Genomic DNA, 22,505 nt, shown 5'->3' with positions numbered 1-22,505 from the left:
CCCCTGTTTCTATGGTCCCTTTCAACTCATTTGCACCCTATTTCCCATGATATTTGAAAACTAACCTGGCCTCTTTGTTCCTTTTAGACTCACTACAGTTTTACAGTTTAGTTTATTGTCACGTGTACCGAGGTACAGTGAAAAGCTTTTGTTGTGTGCTATCCAGTCAGCGGAAAGACACAAGGGCTCCATATTTTCTGCACCTACTGCTTTTAAATCTCGTTTCCAGCATGCACAGTATTTTGCTTTTGAACAACTGTAGATTTGCCAAAAGCAAAATCTTTTATAGTGATCTGGCAAAAAACACCAGAAGAATTTAGCATTTCATTTCAGCCAGAATGAGGTTTAATAAAGTATGTGATTCAGAACAGATCTGAACATTACATGATTACAATAGAGCCATTTACAGTGTTTCAATTCATGATAAGAGAGTAACGTTTAGTGCAAGGTGGAGCCAGCAAAGTCCGATCAAGGGTAGTCCGAGGGTCACCGATGAGGTAGGTAGTAGTTCAGGACTAGGCCCCATTCCTACATTCCTTTAAAAGACATTAAGACCCTGGATTAAGCACTCGCCTTGAACTCACTGGATAGAATTTCCTGAGCAGCCTTTAAACTAATGTTGGGAAATGTACTACTACTATTGTATAATGTCTTAAATATATAAATGAAATGTGTGTTTGGTGTTCTAATAATAATAATAATAATAATCAGTTGTCTGGAAAATTTGCTGTTCCAGAGCCTTTAGGATGCCCGAATATCGGAATTTCATCCTGAATCACATACTCAATTGAACCTCATTCTGGCTGAAAAGAAATGCTCAATTCTTCTGTTGTTTTTGCCAAATCACAATAAAAGGTTTTTCTTTTGGCAAATCTACATTTGTTCAAAAGCAAAATACTGCGCATGCTGGAAACGAGATTTAAAAGCAGTCGATGTAGAAAATATGGAGCCCTTTTGTGGGGATAAAAACAGAGTCAATGTTTTAAAGTAATGGCCTTCTGTGTATTTCCAGAATTTAAAAAGAAATGTAATCAGCTATTGTCCTTGATTTACATTGAAGTTTTCCATGAACCCAATCTGGCCCCTTCAACGAAGATTTCACTTTTCATTCTTTCTACAAATAACAGTTAAACAATTTATATTTTCTGGCGTTAAATTTGCCATTAACGAACTGCGTTGTATTTCCTAATCCTTATGCCTTTTTGCTTCATCGGTTATGCCTGTTCATCTTTCTAGATTAATATATTGAAAATTTACAGAGAACAGTTTTATATATATGCAGAAACATATTTCTATAAAGGTACAAAACAGGAACATGGGGATTTGAAGGTGCACATATATTCGGCACAGCAATGACCATATATTAGTTCTACTGCTGTAGGATTGTAACTATTTGTTGATTTAATTTTTATTATAAAAGCCACATGAAGTTGCAGTTGCTTCAAGAGAGAAACAACGTGATGTGTGCCATGGCCCAGTTAAGGAGAGAATAGAGCAGGTTGAAAAGGAAGCACCCAATTGTGGAGACAGGTTTGTTGTTTGTTTCATTTTTATCCCTATATCAGATGCACTTTTGTTACAAGATCTACCAATTTCTCTGATTGTTCATTTTAACAAAACAAATACACAGACATTGTATTTCAGTCTGAAGAAGGGTTTCGGCCCCAAACGTCGCCTATTTCCTTCGCCCCATAGATGCTGCTGCACCCGCTGAGTTTCTCCAGCATTTTTGTGTACCATTGTATTTCACTGTTTACCTCACCTCAGTCCTGCCACGGATGGATTCTAAAACTTGTAATTTCCTCATGATTCTTCAGTCGTAATTGCTTCATTTTTTTTTATTGAAGTGAATGGATACATAGGTAAAGCTTCCATGATTTAGTTCCAGAAGAACCAATATATTTTTTGTGCTCTATTAGTTTGGACAGGCGATGGGGACAAATAGATTGCTACAAAGCAAGAGAAGGTGCAATTGTTAAACTCTGTATGGGTTACATAGTCACCGAGTGCAGGAAGCTATTAATTTATCAGGGGTTATGGGGAGAAGGCAGGATAATTGGGTTTAGGAGAGATCGAACTGCCATGATTGAATGGCAGATTAGACTTGATGGGCCAAATGGCGTAATTCTGCTCCTATCACTTAGGAGCATATGACCTTACATAGTGTTCAAGAAGGAACTGCAGATGCTGGAAGATCGAAGGTACACAAAATTGCTGGAGAAACTCAGCGGGTGCAGCAGCATCTATGGAGCGAAGAAAATAGGCGACGTTTAGGGCCGAACCCCTTCTTCAGACCTTACATAGTACTGTTTACTTCCATGCTAAAGGACTGAACGGACAATTTGGATTGAGTGAAGTGCGATCATGACCATTTCTGGATTCTTTCACTTCCTTCCAGAAATGTAACTGCCAATATCCTGCGGGTGTTGCTGGGGAAACTAAGGCATGTTGTTCCAGAATCTATTGTCAATGATCAGAGCAAGCACAACTGTGCTGTCGCAGCCCAGAGCTAGATTGGCAACCTACTGAGGATACAACTAATACTTGCCTTCTATGCTTCAGACCCCAACTCCCCCAATAGTATCAAACCTCCACACTAACAATCTCATCTTTGACTCCTCTGATCAGCTGAAGAGCAATCGTCCAGTCTCCCATTTGCTTGAGGATTTAATTTCCCACAAGCTGCCAACCCTTTGAAACCCAATTAGACCCAATCACCTGATCCCCTCAGGCCTCCGATTACAGACCCTGATCTCACACACATCGGCCCCTCCATCATTTACCCAAAGCTCGTTCTGGTCCACTGATGCCCAGTGGAACAAAATCACCAAAACACTTCCTGATCGCCATAGCCTGTAGTGTCTGATCACCCTTCCTCCCAAACTTGGCCTTGGCTCAGGAAACCCATTTCCCTTCACACAATTCGCAAATGTGCAGAGTAAAGCCCCTGTCCCACTTGGGAAACCTGAACGGAAACCTCTGGAGACTTTGCGCCCCACCCAAGGTTTCCGTGCGGTTCCCGGAGGTTTTTGTCAGTCTCCCTACCTGCTTCCACTACCTGCAACCACCTGCAACCTCCGGGAACCGCATGGAAACCTTGGGTGGGGCGCAAAGTCTCCAGGGGTTTCCATTCAGGTTTCCTAAGTGGGACAGGGGCATTAGAAATTAATTTCAACCAGTTGTATCACACTCAGCACATCAATGAGTGCCTGCCAGCAATGCCAACAAAATATTTTGTTTGTGTCTGATCGCCATATCACTGTGGAAGTATGTGGGGTAAAGGCACTATACAAGGACTGCATTATCAACCCTGCATTCAAAAACTTGATAATACTCCTGTTTATTTAAGTGGGCATGGTTTACATGTAGTACTGAATGTGCCTGTACCATGTATTTGAAATAATTCCTTTCTTTACTGATCTTGTAACTGATAATATTTATGACCGGATAGGCATTAAAATGTTCAATTTGCTTTTGCAGCAAGTTAATTTTAAAACTGAATAGGGAGACTCTTTCCTTCCTGATCAATTATCTATGTACCTAATTAAAACCCTGACTTAATACAGTTGAATTGCCCCAAACATTGAATTCATTGATTAAAATTGCAGCGGGATAATGAAGGTTGTCCTGGAAATTGGCTAATAGTGGGGTAATTGCATGTTCATAAGTTCATAAGTGATAGGAGCAGAATTAGGCCATTTGGCCCATCAGGTCTACTCCGCCATTCAATCATGCCTGATCTATCTCTCCCTCTCAACCCCATTCTCCTGCCTTCTCCATATGACCCCTGACAACAAGAATCTATCCATCCCTTAAAAAATGTCCATTGGCTTGGCCTCCACAGCTTTCTGTGGCAATGAATTCCACAAATTCACCACCCTCTGACTAAAGAAATTCCTCCTCATCTTCATACTAAAGGAACATCCTTTAATTCTAAGGCTCTGGTCCTAGACTCTCCCACTAGTGGAACCATCCTCTCCACATCCACTCTATCCAAATCTGTGGCCGTTTTCTAAAGTAGAGTCGCCCAAGCAAATTGAAGGTTAAAATTGACCTTAGTTACGCTTGAAGCAAGTTTCCAGGTGGACTTTTAGCACCCATTCCCCGCATAAGTATTTCCATGGCATTAAGGTATTCTAATTGGCCTTTCGCATACGCTTATGGGCAGCAGTCACAGTCCAATCATGCTGGTTCATGTTAACTGATACAGGTTGCCATTAGCATGGAAACTTGCATGACTTGGGTCACTATTACATCTAAATGTCATAACTGGTGTTTTGATATTTCATGGATATTATTAAACGTGGAAGTTACAGATGTTTTTCATATTTTTAAAGCGGAAGCCAGCATTTAGTCATTGGAACCCCATCATTTGAAGCCGCCCCATGTCACGTTCAGCAGATGTACCCTGTCAACAACATGGTCACCGGTAAGGATTTGAATTTGGTTACATTTACGTTTCTTCAATGCTTGTACAATGTTTTCATTTTGGCTAGTTCACAGAGGTCTGGTTTAGTGCCCCATGTGTGTTTGAGGTTTAAGCATTTGGGCAGTGTCATTATACAATACGAGAACGTACTTGATTAAGGGCTGTACACCAGAGTGCTGCATTTGTTGTTGAATCCACCAAGAGTGGCTGCAAAAGAGTCAATCACACCACTGTAAGAAATGCAGATTTTCCCCCCAATATTCAATCCAATATTAAATCAAAACTGGTTATCTAATCCGTTTATCTATCGGCTATGTATTGGACTTGATAAGTGCTTAATGAATGACTGCTGCATTTCCTTATAGTTCCTTAAACAAAAAAAAAAGATTTCGCTAATTTCAGGTAGCCCCTGCATTCCCTCTCTCTCTGCCCCTCTCCCACCCTAGCTGGTTCCAATGTTCTCATCCAGATATACCTTTATTATCACCTCTTCCACAGCCAACAATGGACCATTGTGGGCTCCACCTTTCCTTGGTCATTAGTGCCGGCTCTGATTTGCTCTGAACCTTTTCACAGCCTCTCGTTTCTCATTTCCCCTGACTCTCAGTCTGAAGAAGGGTCTCGACCCGAAACATCTCCTATTCCTTTTTCTCCAGGGATGGTGCCTGAACCGCTGAGTTACTCCAGCATTTTGTGTCTATCTTCGGTATAAACCGGCATCTGCAGTTCCTTCCTTCAGATATTTTAGAAGTAGTTCCTTAGGATTTAATTGTTTTGAGGTATTTGGACAGTGAAGGACATAATTTGCAAATGTATTATCTCCTTCACCTCCCCCCTCGACTCCATTCAAGGACCCAAGCAGTCGTTCCAGGCGCGACAAAGGTTCACCTGTATCTCCTCCAACCTCATCTACTGCATCCGCTGCTCTAGATGTCAGCTGATTTACATCGGGGAGATTAAGCGGAGGTTGGGCGATCGTTTCGCCGAACACCTCCGCTCAGTCCGCAATAACCTACCTGAACTCCCGGTGGCTCAGCACTTCAACTCCCCCTCCCATTCCCAATCCGACCTCTCTGTCCTGGGTCTCCTCCATTGCCAGAGTGAGCAACGCCGGAAATTGGAGGAACAGCACCTCGTATTCCGCCTGGGTTGCTTGCGTCCGGTTGGCATGAACGTTGAATTCTCCCAATTTTGCTAGCCCTTGCTGTCTCCTCCCCTTCCTTAACCCTCGAGCTGTCTCCTCCCATCCCCCCGCCCTCGGGCTCCTCCTCCTCCCTTTTTCCTTCCTTCTCCCCCCCCCCCCCATCAGTCTGAAGAAGGGTTTCGGCCCGAAACATCGCCTATTTCCTTCACTCCATAGATGCTGCTGCACCCGCTGAGTTTCTCCAGCATTTTTGTGTAGCTTTGAAGTGCATGTATGGTGTCCCACATTATGGATCTTATGAACATTTTCAGTTTTGCTGTACTTGCTAGTTTGTCATAGTTGTTGAATAACATAGAGAAAGTAATGTTTAATTCTCTTTCATGTTGAATTGCATTAATATTAATTAGGGCAGAAATATGCTGCTGTTTATTTTCCACTAAATAGCTAGATTTTCTTTGGACATTCTGTTCCATAACAAGGAATGAATCCCTCTTGAATATTTATCCAGTTTAAGCACATCAATGCTGTTAGAAACATAGAAAATAGGTGCAGGAGTAGGCCATTCGGCCCTTCGAGCCTGCACCGCCATTCAATATGATCATGGCTGATCATCCAACTCAGTATCCTGTACCTGCCTTCTCTCCATACCCCCTGACCCCTTTAGCCACAAGGGCCACATCTAACTCCCTCTTAAATATAGCCAATGAACTGTGGCCTCAACTACCTTCTGTGGCAGAGAATTCCACTCTCTGTGTGAAAAAAATGTTTTCCTCATCTCGGTCCTAAAAGATTTCCCTCTTATGCTTAAACTGTGACCCCTTGTTCTGGACTTCCCCAACATCGGGAACAATCTTCCTGCATCTAGCCTGTCCAACCCCTTAAGAATTTTGTAAGCTTCTATAAGATCCCCCCTCAATCTTCTAAATTCTATCGTGTACAAGCCGAGTCTATCCAGTCTTTCTTCATATGAAAGTCTTGACATCCCAGGAATCAATCTGGTGAACCTTCTCTGTACTCCCTCTATGGCAAGAATGTCTTTCCTCAGATTAGGAGACCAAAACTGTACGCAATACTCCAAGTGTGGTCTCGCCAAGACCCTGTTTGCCTCATTTATTTCCTTAGCAAGTCCAACATTCTAAAGGGCCTGTCCCACTTGCGCGATTTTTTTTCGGCGACTTGCCGGCACCCGTCATAGTCGCAGCAGGTCGCCGAAAATTTTCAAACTGTTGAAAATCCAGCAGCGAGCAGAAAAAGGTACGACTCTTTTGTCCACTACCATACAGGCGTCACTTGTTGTCACTGACCAGCTCAGGCAGCATCAATGGTGAAAGAAAAATGATTTAAGTCAAAGATCTTTTATCAGAAATGGGAAAGAGCAAAATCAGGTTAGATATAATGTGGAGGAAGGGACTTCAGATGCCGGTTTACACTGAAGAAAGACACAAAATGCTGGAGTAACTCGGTGGACAGGCAGCATCTCTGGAGAGAAGGAATGGGTGACGTGTTTGGTCTCGAGATGTCCGTCGGGGAATGTTGCCGACTGGCCCGCCCTCCTGACTGCGGGAGTACGTGCTGAGGGACGCACTGAAGCTCGGTGCAGCCAACGCCTAGGCTCTGTGTGGGAGGACCACAGTCTAGGGACCTTCCGCTGCTGGACATGGGGGGCAGGGTGTGGTAGAGAAGCCCCTCTAACTCTACTGCTGCGCCAGTTGGGGTGATCATCATATGTTCAGGTACAGCAAGGTAGAGGTTCAACAAAAAATCTTATACTGAGGGCTAGTTTCGAGGATTCGGAACAATGAATGGAAAGTATAAAACTGATATAAGTAAAACTTCAGGGCACAGCGGTAGAGTTACTGCCTTACAGCGCCGGAGACCCGCGTTCAATCCCGACTACAGGTGCTGTCTGTACGGAGTTTGCACGTTCTCCCCGTGACCCGTTTTCACCCTGATCTTCAGTTTCCTCCCACACTCATAAATTGTCCCTAGTGTGTGTTTATGCAGTGGATGCAAAAGTGGGATACCCCAGACCTGGTGTGAAAGGGTGATCGGTGGTGGGCTTGGATTCAGGTGGGCAGAAGGGCCTGTTTCCATGCTGTATCTATCAATCCATCAATCCGAAACAAACTGACCGAGGAAGAGTCCCGACCCGAAACGTCACCTATCCATGCTCTCCATGCTATCAACTTAGCTCTTCACTATTCCCTACATCATCTGGAATCACCGAACACCTATGCACGCATCCTGTTTATAGATTTTAGCTCGGCCTTTAATACTATACACCCAATTAAACTCTACAATAAAATGTTGGACATGAGCATTCACCCAGCCATGTGCCATTGGATTCTACACTTTCTAACAAACAGACAGCAAAGAGTCAAGGTGGGTGAAAAACTCTCCAGCCCTTTGACTCTCAACATAGGAGCCCCCCAAGGGTGCGTTCCGTCACCCCAGCTCTTCTCACTTTACACCAACAACCTCACATCCCAATGCAGCTCAGTTAAAATTTTTAAATATGCAGACGACACAACAATAATTGGCCTTATCTCAGACAACAAAGTATCACAATACCATCTAACAGTCGATAGCGCAGTCAAATGGTGCGCAGAGCAGACAACAACCTCCAGCTTAATACTTCAAAAACCTTAGAAATCATCATAGATTTCAGACGCAATCAAAACCACAAACCCCCCGGTCCATGTCAACTCTCACCCCATAACCTCCACAAACTCATTTAAGTTTCTAGGCACCTATATCTCCAATAACCTAAAATGGCACATCAATGCAGACCACGTCATCAAGAAAGGTCAACAACGCCTATATTTCCTCAGACAGCTCAAAAAGTTCAGAGTCCATAAACACCTCCTGGTCCGTTTCTATCAATCAATCATTGAAAGCATCATCACCTCCTCAATCACAGTCTGGTACGGTAACACCGATAGTCACTCACTACACAGAATACACGCATTGTCTCCAAGGCCTCCAGGATCATCAACTCCCCCCTCCCCTCAATCCATTCCATTTATCTCCAACGTACCTCAAAACGGGCAAAAAAGATCATCTCGGACCACTCCCATCCAGCAAACCACCTTTTTCAGTCTCTCCCTTCAGGGAGGCGCCTCAGGTCACTTGCTACTAAAACCACCCGCTTTAAAAACAGTTTCTTCCCCTCAGCAATAAGAACTCTCAATTCCGTCCAATAATCAGACAATAATATGACTTTTGATGTATACAGTGTCTTGTCTTTGTTCTTTTGCACTATGTATTGTTGGTGAGATTTGTGATTTGTGATGTGGTATGGATGCACTTTATTACGGTGATCTGTGTTGTTAGTGGTATGTAACTAAAGCAGTGTACCATCATGTACCGAACCCAAATACCACCAACCCTGGTTGCGTGGCAAATAAAGATTCTATTCTATTCTATTCTATTCTAAGATAGACACAAAATGCTGGAGTAACTCGGTGGACAGGCAGCATCTCTGGAGAGAAGGAATGGGTGACGTTTTTGGTCTCGAAACAAAACGTCACCCATTTCTCCAGAGATGCTGCCTGTCCTGCTGAGCTTCTCCAGCATTTTGTGACTACAAGTTGGATACAAGCTGTTGAGTGAGTGGCATGGGAAGCATGAATAGATAGGATAAAGGGAATATCTCGGAACAGGGTAGCACAGTGGTGCGGCTGGTGAAGGGTGGCACAGTTATGCAGCTCTGCCTCACAGTGACAGAGAGCCAGGTTGTATCGTGACTTTAGGTGCTGTCTGTGTGGAGTTTGCACATTCTCCCTCTGAAGGCATGGGCTCCAATTTCCTCCCGCATTTCAAAGACGTGTGGGTTTGTAGGTTAATTGGCCTCTGTAAATTTCCATTAGTGTGTAGTGAGTGGGTGTGAAACTGGGATAACATTGAACAAGTCTTCCTCTTGCGTATGGCGTGCACAGCCTGAAGTTGTAGATCAACTTGTTCCATTTGGTCTTGTTTGTGCACGTCGAGTTGTTTGCATTAGTCAAAACAGGGTGGACCACGTGAAGATTGCAATCTCCCACCCCATTGAACAAGTGTCAATGGTTAATCGATGGTCGGCGTGAACTCGGTGACCCAAAGGGCCTGTTTCCATTCTGTATCTTTCAATTAATTCAATCAATCCATCAAATTGATGAATGTTGATGGATCTCCAGAAATTTTAGAGATAAGTTGATGTTAATTGTCTTAAGATTTCCAAAAATCAGGAAAAATGCATTGTGATTGGAAAATGGATTGAATTTTAAAGATTCACAAAGTAAAGTAGGAAAAACTAAAGAAGGGTCTCGACCCAAAACGTCGCCATTTCCTTCTCTCCATAGATGCTGCCTCACCCGATGAGTTTCTCCAACATTTTTGTCTACAGTCAAAGTCAACATGGTTTTTGTAAAAGGGAAATCATGTTTGATCAGGGTTTGGAGTTCTTTGAAGCAACATGTGCCATATTTGTACTAGGCGTTCATTTCCCGTAAGTTTATTGATAAGACGCAGCACCCGGGGTTACTGAAGAAAACAAGAGTTCATGATGTACAAAGTACAGTGTTAATACAAGTGAACCCTGCTTTACTGCCTATCCGGTAACAGAAATTTCCCCTTACAGAATTCACAGATCACGAGCAAACAATCTGAGATATGGAATAAAATTTGCCCACATAGCATTTATGCGCATTAAAAATAAGTCTACGCATTTCTTTCAACGTGCGTTTCTTGAAGTCTGAGAAATGACGTGGCTTCACATTATGGAAAATCAAGATACAAGCGTTCCCTCTTGTACTAGGGGCTTGGCCTGTATGCTTCAATCAGGCTACCAAAACTGTTATCCTCAGGACATTTAAGGGCCTGTCCCACTTGGGCGTCATTTGCGTGTGACACAGGTGGCGAGTGAAGATTTTGTGAATCCCAAAATCCTGGGGCGCCGCGCGTGACCTCGCGCCATTGCCTACGCCACCAAGCCTCACCACGCTCCATGCGCGCGTAATGCACGCCTTGCGCGCCTCATGTGTGCATCACGACGCGCGCGTTCTGCGTCGTGACCCGTAAATGATGTTGCGTAAATGACACGCAAATTACGCCCAAGTGGGACAGCCCTTTACACCACTCTAGAATGAAGAGCTGAGAAGGTATCACTGTAAACAAGTGAGTTAAACAGTTTGTCCAAAAAGTATCAGTCGTCGATGAAATGCTCCACCCATATTAAAAAATAAATGCTTTGGTGGCAAACTGCTTGGTTGTAACCGTAGTAATTTGTTTTGTTAATTCTGATTAGGTTTTATCTCTATTGATGAACTGAAGAAGTACTCAGGGAATTTAGACGACTTCATTCCCGGCTGCGCACAATATTCCGTGTGTCGGGTTCAGAGAGAAAGGAACGTCTTCTCACTTTTGAGATCCAAAAAACGGAATCCCACCTTCATTCACACACATTAACAAAGCTGACATTAGCCTCATTTGGGAGGATTTCAGTTCAGTTACCTCTGGTGATTTAAACCTTGGCATAATGAGCTGTGCTTCAGTGACTGATGTCAGAAATGCAAAGATTAACCCAGATCTTTCTTTCCTGTGCAATTGAAGTTCTTGTATTTATATTTGTCTTCAGTGTTAAAAAGAAAGTGTTGGCTTAAATGCATAACTTCTTAGATTTTTATATAGAATTAAAAAGTAAGAAGATGTTTGTGTTTCTATTCATCTCACAAGGAGAAATGGTCCTCATTCTGTGTGCATATTCATTTTCATATTTATTGAGGTCTTTTGTAACTTTAAGCAATTCTATCATATTGTTCAAACTCCCATTTTTCGTGACTCTATTAAGTGCATGGTTTGAATCTGTTGTAGCCTTTGTTGGAATGAGAGTGCGGTAATGGTGCGGGCAGCTGATTGTTAAACACAATAAAATGATTTGCTTCTCAGTTATTGGATTTTGGAGATGTGGTTAAACTTGCTTTCAACTAAGATACATGTGAAAATACCTGGGGCAGATGATTGAGTTTTCATTTAAAGAGTTTGTAGTGAGTAGTATCTGCCACAGGAGGGCAAACCAACTCTGTTTTATAAATAATCTTGCATCAAACCAACAGCTAACCACTGTGCACTTATGCATTTTTATTCCTGCATTTGTTTAGTTTAGAGATACAGCGCAGAAACAGGCCCTTCGGCCCACCGAGTTTACACTGACCAGCGATCCCCGCACACTTACATTATCCTACACACACACACACTTTTACATTTATACCAAGCCAATTAACCTACACACCTGTGTGTGTTTTTTGGAGTGTGGGAGGAAACTTTGGAGTGTGGGAGGAAACCCACGGGGAGAACGTACAAACTCCGTACAGACAGCACCCGTAGTCAGGATCGAACCCGGGTCTCTGTCGCTGTGAGGCAGTAGCTCCACCACTATGCCACTGTGCTACCCATGGCTAGACCGTGGCTCCATCCATTCCTCAACCTTCAACATCTGACTTAGTCATTCCAACGTAATCAGCAAATGGCTCATCACAAGAGAGCAGATTGTCGTCAATAGTTACACCCTTAGTGTTCAGCTAACCTGTCATGCTTTAAAGTGCGTATCTAAAGTTGTAAGTGTGAATTTCAACGAGGTGGATGCTCTGTTGCAATGTGGGAATCTTGTACAGACCACACCCTTGCAAGTAGATTTGTGATACCCATCACATAATCTGAATCAGTATTTTTCTAGTTACAAGGAAGAACTCTCCTGTTCCCTTTCAAATTAGTGCCATCGAATCTTCTGCATCTTGAGCAAAGGAGCGAATGGAGCCTGGCTGTAACCTGATGTCACTTCTGAGCTGCAGCAATCCATCAGTCCTCCACTGAAGATTCAGTTCAAATTTCAGTGCTCAAGTGTCTAGATCGGAGTTTGAACCCACAGTTATTTACAGAAAAATGAAAGCCTGATCGTTGAGTTCCTGATGCAATCACACCATACTTTGAGCAACTTATTACAAAAGGTTAGTTATCACCAGCGAACAAAGTCCAAAATGACAAAGGGGAAAATTTAGAAAACGTTTCCTTCGCCTTACCAGAAGCTATTAAGAAAAAACCAGGAAGACTTTTCATGACCTCAATGTGCAAGAGTATTGGACATTTAATGGAGTGATTTGGTGTGTTGTGGTTGCTGTTCTGAGGTAGCAACTTGGGGTCGAGGACAAATTTCATCCCATCATGTCTTGTGGGTTCTGAAATGGACATTGAAGCGAATGTGGGAAGCACAGCCTCTTACAGGTGGGGTAGGAGGCATCTGATAGTAAGGATATCTTCACCTGAGATAGACACAAAAAGCTGGAGTAACTCAGCGGGACTCAGCATTTCCACTCATTTCTAACTGCCAGCGTGACATAAATCGTCGAAACGTTTACACTAGTGATTGCTACTATCTTTACCTGATCCGGCCTATATGTAACTCTGGATAGGCAGAATTATGTCCGACTCTTGACTCGTATTAAAACTTCCAGCAAGCATTCAGTTAAAGGTTAATAAACACTACCCTTGCTCGGGACTCCCACATCATGTTACAGCCTGCATGCAGAAGTATTTTACAGGCAGCTTCCGTTACTCTGAACACATCTTGCAAACCTGCATCTTCCATCACCAAGAAGGAGATGTGGGAATACCACCATTTGCAGATCCCTGTCCAAGTTGGATAGCATCCTTTTCACTGTACCTTAATTGGTACATGTGGCAATAAACCGACCTTGAAATTTTGAACGACTGCAGGAAATTATTTGGTGTATAGAAGAACAATAGTCTCAAGAACCAATACAATGCCACAACCATTCAGTAAGAACGGTACAAACTCTTCACTTCTCATAGTATTGGTCTGCAGGACCGAATAATAATCTAATGTTCAGATAGTTCTCTGGAGCTCAATGGGCATGAGTCTTGTTATAAAGATGCAGTTGTACGAGGTTTGTGCAAGGGCGGTCACGGTGGCGCAGCGGTAGAGCTGCCGCCTTACAGCGAATGCAGCGCCGGAGACCCGGGTTCGATCCCGATTACGGGCGCTGTCTGTACGTAGTTTGTACGTTCTCCCCGTGACCTGCGTGGGTTTTCCCCGAGATCTTCGGTTTCCTCCCACATTCCAAAGACGTACAGGTTTGTAGGTTCACAAAAAAGCTGGAGAAACTCAGCGGGCGCAGCAGCATCTATGGAGTGAAGGAAATAGGCAACGTTTCGTCCCGAAACCCTTCGGGTTTCGACCCGAAACGTTGCCTATTTCCTTTGGGTTTCGTCCCGAAACGTCGCTTATTTCCTTCGCTCCATAGATGCTGCTGCACCTGCTGAGTTTCACCAGCTTTTTTGTGTACCTTCGATTCTCCAGCATCTGCAGTTCCTTCTTAAACACAGGTTTGTAGGTTAATTGGCTTGGTATAAATGTAAAAAATGCTCCTAGTGTGTGTAGGACAGTGTTAACGTGCGGGGATCGCTGGTCGGCGCGGACGAGGTGGGCCAAAGGGCCTGTTTCCGCGCTGTATCTCTAAAACTAAAGCTAAAGGTTTCCTTGTGCCTAGGACTGTAATCTATTTTAATAAAACACAATTGCAACCGTACCTGTTTTCCAGAACAATGAATCAATTGTTCTTTATTTGTCTTTGTCTCTGTGATGTTATTATAGGCCCCACAGGAATTTCTCCTGAAAAAAAACAGTCATGAAATGGCCATAACTTTCAAAGACATTCATTGTTCAGGCTAATGATGTACTCAGCTCTCTGTGACCCCTGGTAAACACGATGTAACTATTGACACCGATTCATCTTAAAAGTAATTACTTTTCTTCTCGGGTATATGGCACGAATAGGCAGCAACCCTTTGCAACAAGAAAGAGTCCTTTCAAGGCCAGCGCAAGAGGCGGAAATTCCAGCTGGGAAAATCCCCATGAATGAGGGTATTCAATCCTCAGATAATCTAGTGACATTTTGTGAATGACGAAAGATTGAGGTAGATTACTCATGTGCCAGTGGACACCCTAAGTAATCACTTGCTAACCACATCTCAACTCTTGCCCCATAAACGTATAGTTGTCCTCGATAATTTAGTTAATGGATAAATTGCTTGTGCAACAATTCAAACTATACGTGTTATATACTTTTATATACTTCCTTATTTTATCTAGCAGCAATCAGTGAAGCTTCCAGTTGATTATTTGCTTTGGATAGACACAAATAGCTGGAGTAACTCAGCTGGTCAGACAGCATCTCTGGAGAAAAGAGGATGACCCAGAGGTGCTGTCTGACCCACTGAGTTACTCCAGCTTTTTGAGTCTATCTTCCCTTTAGATAGATCCACAGTTCCTTCCTACATGATAATTTGCTTCAGTTTGTTTTAGAAACATAGAAAATAGGTGCAGGAGTAGGCCATTCGGCCCTTTGAACCAGCACCACCATTCAATATGATCATGGCTGATCATCCAGTATCCCTTTCACCCCATATCCCTTGATTCCTTTAGCCCTAAGAGCTGTATCCAACTCTCTTGAATACATCCAGTGAATTGGCCTCCACTGCCCTCTCTGGCAGAGAATTCCACAACTCTCTGGGTGAAAAGGTTTTTCCTTATCTCCTAAATGGTCTACCCCTTATTCTTAAACTGTGTCCCCTTGTTCTGGACTCCTCCAACACCAGGAACAATTTTCCTGCATCTTGCCGGCCCAATCACTTAATAATGTTATATGTTATATGTTTCTATAAGATATCCTCTCATCCTTCTAAATTCCTGTGAATATAAGCCCAGTCGATCCATTCTTTCATCATATGTCAGTCCCACCATCCCTGGAATTAACCTGGTGATCCTCCGCTGCACTCCCTCAATAGCAAGAAAGTCCTTCCTCAAACTAGGAGACCAAATCTGCATACAACACTCCAGATGCAGTCTCACCAGGGCCCTGTACAACTGCAGTAGGACCTCCTTGCTCCTATACTCAAATCCTCTCGCTATGAAGACCATGAGCTTTCTTCACTGCCTGCTGTTCCTGCATGCGTACTTTCAGTGAGCCGTCTGCCCTATTTTCTTTCTCCCCGACCTCCATCCCAGTCTCATTGGGAATGAATGTTACTGCTCGCTATGTCTTCGCGCTGTTGCAAAATTCTCAATGAATTTCCTGGGTTCTTGGTGAATTACTAAAAGAACTAAATTAAGAAATAAGAAATGATATGCATTAAAAACTCATTTTGGTGTTGCAATGATGCAAACTAAGAGGTCTCCATGCAGCTTGGCCACAATCCAGCTGAACAGTCATAGCTTACCCCAGTTACAAAATATCATTGACATTGATGCCCTTTCCCCGTATGATTCAATGAGTGTACACTTGTGAGTTCAAATGAAAGAACGACTTGTATTTATCTGGTTCCTTTTAATGCCTCAGGCCATTCCAAAGCCACAACAATGCTTACATGTTTAAGACTTGTTCTCTCAAACACTCTTGGCCATGTTACTACCACATTCCTGCTGTCAGAGGTGTTGTTGCTCCCAGCTACTTGTTGCTCCTTCACCCTTCGTAATTCTCAATTCTTCACCCTTGTTTCGCACCTCTGCTTTTACACTAATGTTCCTGGCGCAAAATTGTAGGGTGGCCTCAAGTCAAAAGTTGTCCAATGGAACAAGCAATTTTCCATGGTTCAGGCATCTTGTTGAACAAACGTCCGACTCGGGTGTCAGAGGGATCTTTTAAAACAAAATAGGAGACGAGGGCTGCTTCGGTACAGGGTTACAGAAGAAGTGCTGCACAAACCAAAGTCTTGACAGCAGAGTCTCGGTTGTGGTGTTAGTTTTAGAAAATTCTGTATATTCCACAAGTACTAAATACGCTGGAATTCAGAAGATTGAGGGGGGATCTTATAGAAATTTACAAAATTCTTAAGGGGTTGGACAGGCTAGATGCAGGAAGATTATTCCCGATGTTGGGGAAGTCCAGAACTAGGGGTCACAGTTTAAGGATAAGAGGGAAGTCTTTTAGGACCGAGATGAGAAAATCATTTTTTACACAGAGAGTGGTGAATCTGTGGAATTCTCTGCCACAGAAGGTAGTTGAGGCCAGTTCATTGGCTATATTTAAGAGGGAGTTAGATGTGGCCCTTGTGGCGAAAAGGATCAGGGGGTATGGAGAGAAGGCAGGGATGGGATACTGAGTTAGATGATCAGCCATGATCATATCGAATGGCGGTGCAGGCTCGAAGGGAATAATCTTCCTGCATCTAGCCTGTCCAACCCCTTAAGAATTTTGTAAGTTTCTACAAGATCCCCCCTCAATCTTCTAAATTCTAGTGAAGTTAGTACATAGTAGTTAGATTTTTACAAAATAATGTACATTTTGAAGTATATCTCATTGAAGTTTCTTGGATGTGGCCTGATTAGATTACAGCTAACTTAATGCGGCATTTCAACATGAAAAGGTTCCCCACCCCTGCTGTAGATTAATAGAAAGCAAATGTGACTAGACTATTTGAGAGAGAGAAAACTGGGAACTATTGACCGAATTGCCTGAAGGTGGAATTTATAAAAAGGTGATGTGATATAACATATAGAAAATGATAATATGATGGAATAGAGTCATCAAGGATTTATCAAAAGGAAAGCAGGCAAGACTAATATATTGAAACTTCTCCATTCTATCGATATAACTACATTCCCTTGCCCCAGGATTCATTTCTTTACAGCCTCTTCTAAGGACTTTATATTTTCCAAAATGCAAATTGTGGCCATATCGGTAATTCATAGAAATGTATCATGACTTCTTTGCTGTTTTAAAGTCCCTGTCCCACTTAGGAGACCTAAACAGCAACCTCTGGTGACCTTGCCCAACACCCAAGGTTTCCGTGAGGTCACCGGAGGTTTTGGTCACTCTCCCTAATGGTTGAAAGTGGTTTCCGCGTGGTCGAGGCTTCATCTAGGCTGCTGTTATTTTTTCATCTTGGTTAAAACCGGCCTCGACTAAAAATAGGTTGCCGTTTTAAAAATTTTCGGGCCTTCAAACCCTTCTTCAATCGATCATTTTTTAGTCGGTCGGTTTTCTTCATAGTCGAGGAAGGTTTTCAACATGTGCGTGGGAGGTGGTAGGAGTTTGCAGATCTCCTCGACTTTGATTTTTTTTTTTGGGTTGCGGGCAAGGTCACCAGAGGTTGCTGTTTAGGTCTCCTAAGTGGGACAGAGGCTTTACTCTCAGCTTCTGTAATGGATTCTGGGTATTTTTACATTCTCAATCTGCACGTCTTTCCTGACGTCGACTGAGTGAGGGCTACATAGCGAAAGGATTTGAGTATAGGAGCAGGGAGGTTCTACTGCAGTTGTACAGGGTCTTGGTGAGACCACACCTGGAGTATTGCGTACAGTTTTGGTCTCCAATCTGAGGAAGGACATTATTGCCATAGAGGGAGTGCAGAGAAGGTTCACCAGACGGATTCCTGGGATGTCAGGACTGTCTTATGAAGAAAGACTGGATAGACCTGGTGAACCTGTGGAATTCTCTGCCACAGAAGGTAGTCGAGGCCAGTTCATTGGCTATAGTTAAGAGGGAGTGAGATGTGGCCCTTGTGGCTAAGGGGATCAGAGGGTATGGAGAGAAGGCAGGTACGGGATACTGAGTTGGATGATCAGCCATGATCATATTGAATGGCGGTGCAGGCTCGAAGGGCCGAATGGCCTACTCCTGCACCTAATTTCTATGTACATGTATATATGTATGTAGTTTGTTTGTTTACACTATTCTTATAACAAACGTAAAGCACTTTGGCCAACAAGAGTTGTTTTTTAAATGTGCCATATAAAAAAATGTGACTTGATTTGGCATGGATAGCTTCATTTTTTGTAACTGCATAAACCATCAGATCTTTCAGCTCATATATCTCATTTAGAACTCTGCCCTTGAATACATAATGTGTCTCCTTGTTCCTCTTGCTGAAATGTAACGTCACTTTCTTCTGTATTAGATGTCCATTCACTCCACCGAACTGCATTCATCATTTTGAAGTCTGTTGTTATCATGCTGACATTTCCCCTTCTACTTCTGAGTTTTGTATCATGTTCAGGTTTGGAAATTGTGTCCTGCCCACCCAGACCTCGGCCATCAATGTAGATTGGGAAAAGCATACTCCAAGTACCAATCTCCACCAACCACTATAGTGCTCTCCCAGGAGAGGGGAGAAAGCTGACGGAGGGAGAGTGAGGGAGAGAGAGAGACCTGTGGGGAAATGGTGGGGCAAGAACTGGCAAGAAGGCTGGAGGTGAAGTGGAGACAAAAGTGTGCTGATGTAGAATCTGAGGGGAGGGGAGATGCGGAATAACGTGTAAAATCCGGGGAGCCACTGAGCATCGCTGGAGTTTAGAGGAATGATGGGGAACCTCATTGAAACGCACCAAAGTAGTGAAAGGCTTGGATAGAATGTATGTGGAGAGGATATTTCCACGTGGGAGAGTCCAGGACTAGAGGTCACAGCCTCAGAATTAAAGGATGCTCCTTTCGGAAGGTGATGAGGAGGAATTTCTTTAATCAGAGGGTGGTGAATCAGTGGAATTCATTGCGACATAAGGCAATAGATATTTTTAAAGCAGGGATGGATAGATTTTTGATTGGTATGGGTATCAAGGGTTATGGGGAGAAGGCAGGAGAATGGGGTTAGGAGGGGGAGATAGATCGGTTATGATTGAATGGCGGAGTAGACTTGATGGGCCGAATGGCCTAAATCTCCTCCTATTGCGTATGACACAAAATGCTGGAAGTGAATGCCCTTCCAATAGACGTCTAACCGAACCTTTAGATAGTCACAAAATGCTGGAGTGATGGCCCTGTCCCACGGTATGAGTTCATTCCAAGAGCTCTCCCTAGTTTATTAAAAAATCAAACTCGTGGTAAGCACGGAGAATGAACGTAGCGGGTACGTCGGAGCTTGGGGACGTCTCTTAGCGGCTCGTAGCGCTAACGGCAGGTAGTCGGGAAGGCTCGCTAACGGCAGGTAAGCACGGGAAGACTCGTGAAGATTTTTCAACATGTTGAAAAATGTCCACGAGAGCCCCGAGTACCGATGAGCGGCTGTTACCGTAAATCTCCGAATTCGAATCAGGGCAAACTCGGGAGAACTCTTGGAATGAACTTGTAACGTGGGACAGGGCTTTAACTCAACAGGCCAGACAGCATCTCTGGAGAAAAGGAATGGGTGACATTTCGGGTCGAGACCTTTCTTCAGACTGAGAGTCAGGGGAAAGGGAGACAGAGATATGGAAGGTTAAGGTGTTAAGATGAGACATCAAAGGGGACGAGGATCTAGAAAAAAGTTATTGTTATCTAAGGGAAGGTTACAACGAAGCATGCAGTTCCAAAACTTCCACTGTGTCCCACTTCTGAGAGATTTGTCTCTTCCTCTCCTCCCTTGTTTTTAACTCTCCACAAACATAAACCACGGTATAAGAATGATTATGTGTTTGTGCACTGTGGTGAATGCACCGCATTTATTTTTGCCAGGGTTGGAGAATTAAAGACTGGAGGGTCTGAAAGTCTAAAGAAGGGTCTCAACCCAAAATGTCACCCACTCCTTCTCTCCAGTGATGCTGCCTGTCCCGCTGAGTTACTTAAGCTTTTTGTGTCTATATAAAGACTAGAGAGCATTGGTCAGGGTTAGATTGAGAATCAAAACGAGAAAGGGTTCAATATAGCATCACATTTCAAGAAAAATGTTTTAGAATTAACAAGAGGGAATCTCTGACTTAGAGAAGGAATTCAGGTGGAGTCTCAGGTGTGGGTGGAGAGATCTGAAATAAATGGATAAAGAGCAGATTAAATGCAGTTCCTCTTAGGGTATGTACTCTCTGATGAAATACTATCTGTGTCTGTTACTGGAAGGAAGAAATAATATACAAGGCTAGATTTTTGGCAGCAGGCAGGTTTCTGCAATGTTCGGCAAAAGCAAACTCATTTTAAAATGGGCTGTGTCAGCTGTGGCTGTCAGTTTCCAGGTTCATAGGCCCAAGTGCAAAACGATCTCCTGTGATAATCACACTGCAGAAGGAGTTTTACAGAATAATAATAATAATAATATATTTTATTGTCATTGCACATAAGTGCAACGAAATTTGGTATGCAGCTTCCATCCGATGTCATACTTATATAACTAATAAAATTAAGATTTAGATACCCCAGAGACACATGGTTTGTAGAAATAACATTGCAACAGTAAAACAGTTCAAACAGACTAAAGTGCAGATGTTTTGGTCTCCAAACCTGAGGAAGGACATTATTGCGATAGAGGGAGTGCAGAGACGGTTCACCAGACTGATTCCTGGGATGTCAGGACTGTCTTATGAAGAAAGACTGGATAGACTTGGTTTGTACTCTCTAGAATTTAGGAGATTGAGAGGGGATCTTATAGAAACTTACAAAATTCTTAAGGGGTTGGACAGGCTAGATGCAGGAAGATTGTTCCCGATGTTGGGGAAGTCCAGGACAAGGGGTCACAGCTTAAGGATAAGGGGGAAATCCTTTAAAACCGAGATGAGAATAACTTTTTTCACACAGAGAGTGGTGAATCTCTGGAACTCTCTGCCACAGAGGGTAGTTGAGGCCAGTTCATTGGCTATATTTAAGAGGGAGTTAGATGTGGCCCTTGTGGCTAAGGGGATCAGGGGGTATGGAGAGAAGGCAGCAGGTACGGGATACTGAGTTGGATGATCAGCCATGATCATATTGAATGGCGGTGCAGGCTCGAAGGGCCGAATGGCCCTACTCCTGCACCTAATTTCTATGTTTCTATGTTTCACGCCAGCTATCGATTAACCATTGACACTTGTTCAGCAGGGCCGGTTCAGAGCCGCTATAGCTCTGGGAATGAAGCTGTTCCTTAGTCTGGAGGTTCGGGCGTAGAAGGCCTTGTAACGTCTGCCGGAGGGAAGTAGTTCGAACATTCCATTCCAAGGGTGTGAGGAGTCTTTATGGATGCTGACAGCCTTCCTGAGGCACCGTGTGTGGTAGATGTCCTCCAAAAGGTGGTAGCGGTGTTCCAATGATCTTCTGCGCTCTGTGGACGACACGCTGAAGAGCTCTGGAGGCAGTTGATAGACATAGGGTATAAGGAAAGTTAGTAACAGTTTAGCTTCATGAGCAGGCATAGACTTGATGGGCCAAGTGGCCTATATTGCAAGAAAAAAATCATTGTTCCCACTCCACCCCCCCCATTCCCCCCCCCCCCCCTCCCCCCCCCCCCCCCCCTCCCCCCTCCCCCCCTCACACCCCGCCCCCCCCTCCCCCTCCACCCCCCCCCCCCCCCCCCCTCCTCCCCCCACCCCTCCCTCTCCCCCAACCCTCACTCCCCCCCCCTCCCCCCCCCCCACCCTCACCCCCCCCCCCCTTGTGGAATTTTCTGTCCCAGAGGGCGGTGGGAGGCCAGTTCTCTGGATGCTTTCAAGAGAGAGCTAGATAGGGCTCTTAAAAATAGCAGTCAGGGGAAGGTTACACAAAAAAGCTGGAGAAACTCAGCGGGTGCAGCAGCATCTATGGAGCGAAGGAAATGGGCAACGTTTCGTGCCAAAACCCTGAAGGAAATAGGCAACGTTTCGGGTCGAAACCCTTCCGGGTTTCGGCCCGAAACGTTGCCTATTTCCTTCGCTCCATAGATGCTGCTGCACCCGCTGAGTTTCTCCAGCTTTATTGTGTACCTACGATTTTCCAGCATCTGCACAGTTCCTTCTTAAACGCAGAGTCAGGGGATATGGGGAGAAGGCAGGAACGGGGTACTGATTGGGGATGATCATCCATGTTCACATTGAATGGCGGTGCTGGCTCGAAGGGCCGAATGGCCTACACCTGCACCTATTGTCTATTGTCTCGGAGAAAACCCATGTTTTCTCGCATACAGACTCCGTACAGACAGCACCCCTAGTCAGGATCGAACCCAGGTCTCTGGCGCTGTAAGGCAGCAACT

The 22,505-nt window shown here is 43.9% G+C and overlaps 1 protein-coding gene across 2 annotated transcripts in view; it reads left to right on the top strand.

The window, feature by feature from the left end:
• The window catches only part of terb2 (telomere repeat binding bouquet formation protein 2), a 22,798-nt gene extending 9,090 nt beyond the window's left edge, over positions 1-13,708 (top strand). For both annotated transcript variants that reach the window (XM_055662522.1, XM_055662521.1), the window contains 3 exons: positions 1,421-1,530; positions 4,338-4,429; positions 10,858-13,708. In XM_055662522.1, the coding sequence (XP_055518497.1) occupies positions 1,421-1,530; positions 4,338-4,429; positions 10,858-11,018 (363 nt within the window). In that variant the 3' untranslated portion in view covers positions 11,019-13,708. The remainder of the gene's footprint in view (positions 1-1,420; positions 1,531-4,337; positions 4,430-10,857) is intronic.
• Positions 13,709-22,505: the final 8,797 nt, after the last annotated feature.

The sequence above is a fragment of the Leucoraja erinacea genome, chromosome 36 (assembly GCF_028641065.1).
Source record: "Leucoraja erinacea ecotype New England chromosome 36, Leri_hhj_1, whole genome shotgun sequence".
NCBI lineage: Eukaryota > Metazoa > Chordata > Chondrichthyes > Rajiformes > Rajidae > Leucoraja > Leucoraja erinaceus.
This window is presented reverse-complemented; position numbering and strand designations above follow the sequence as displayed.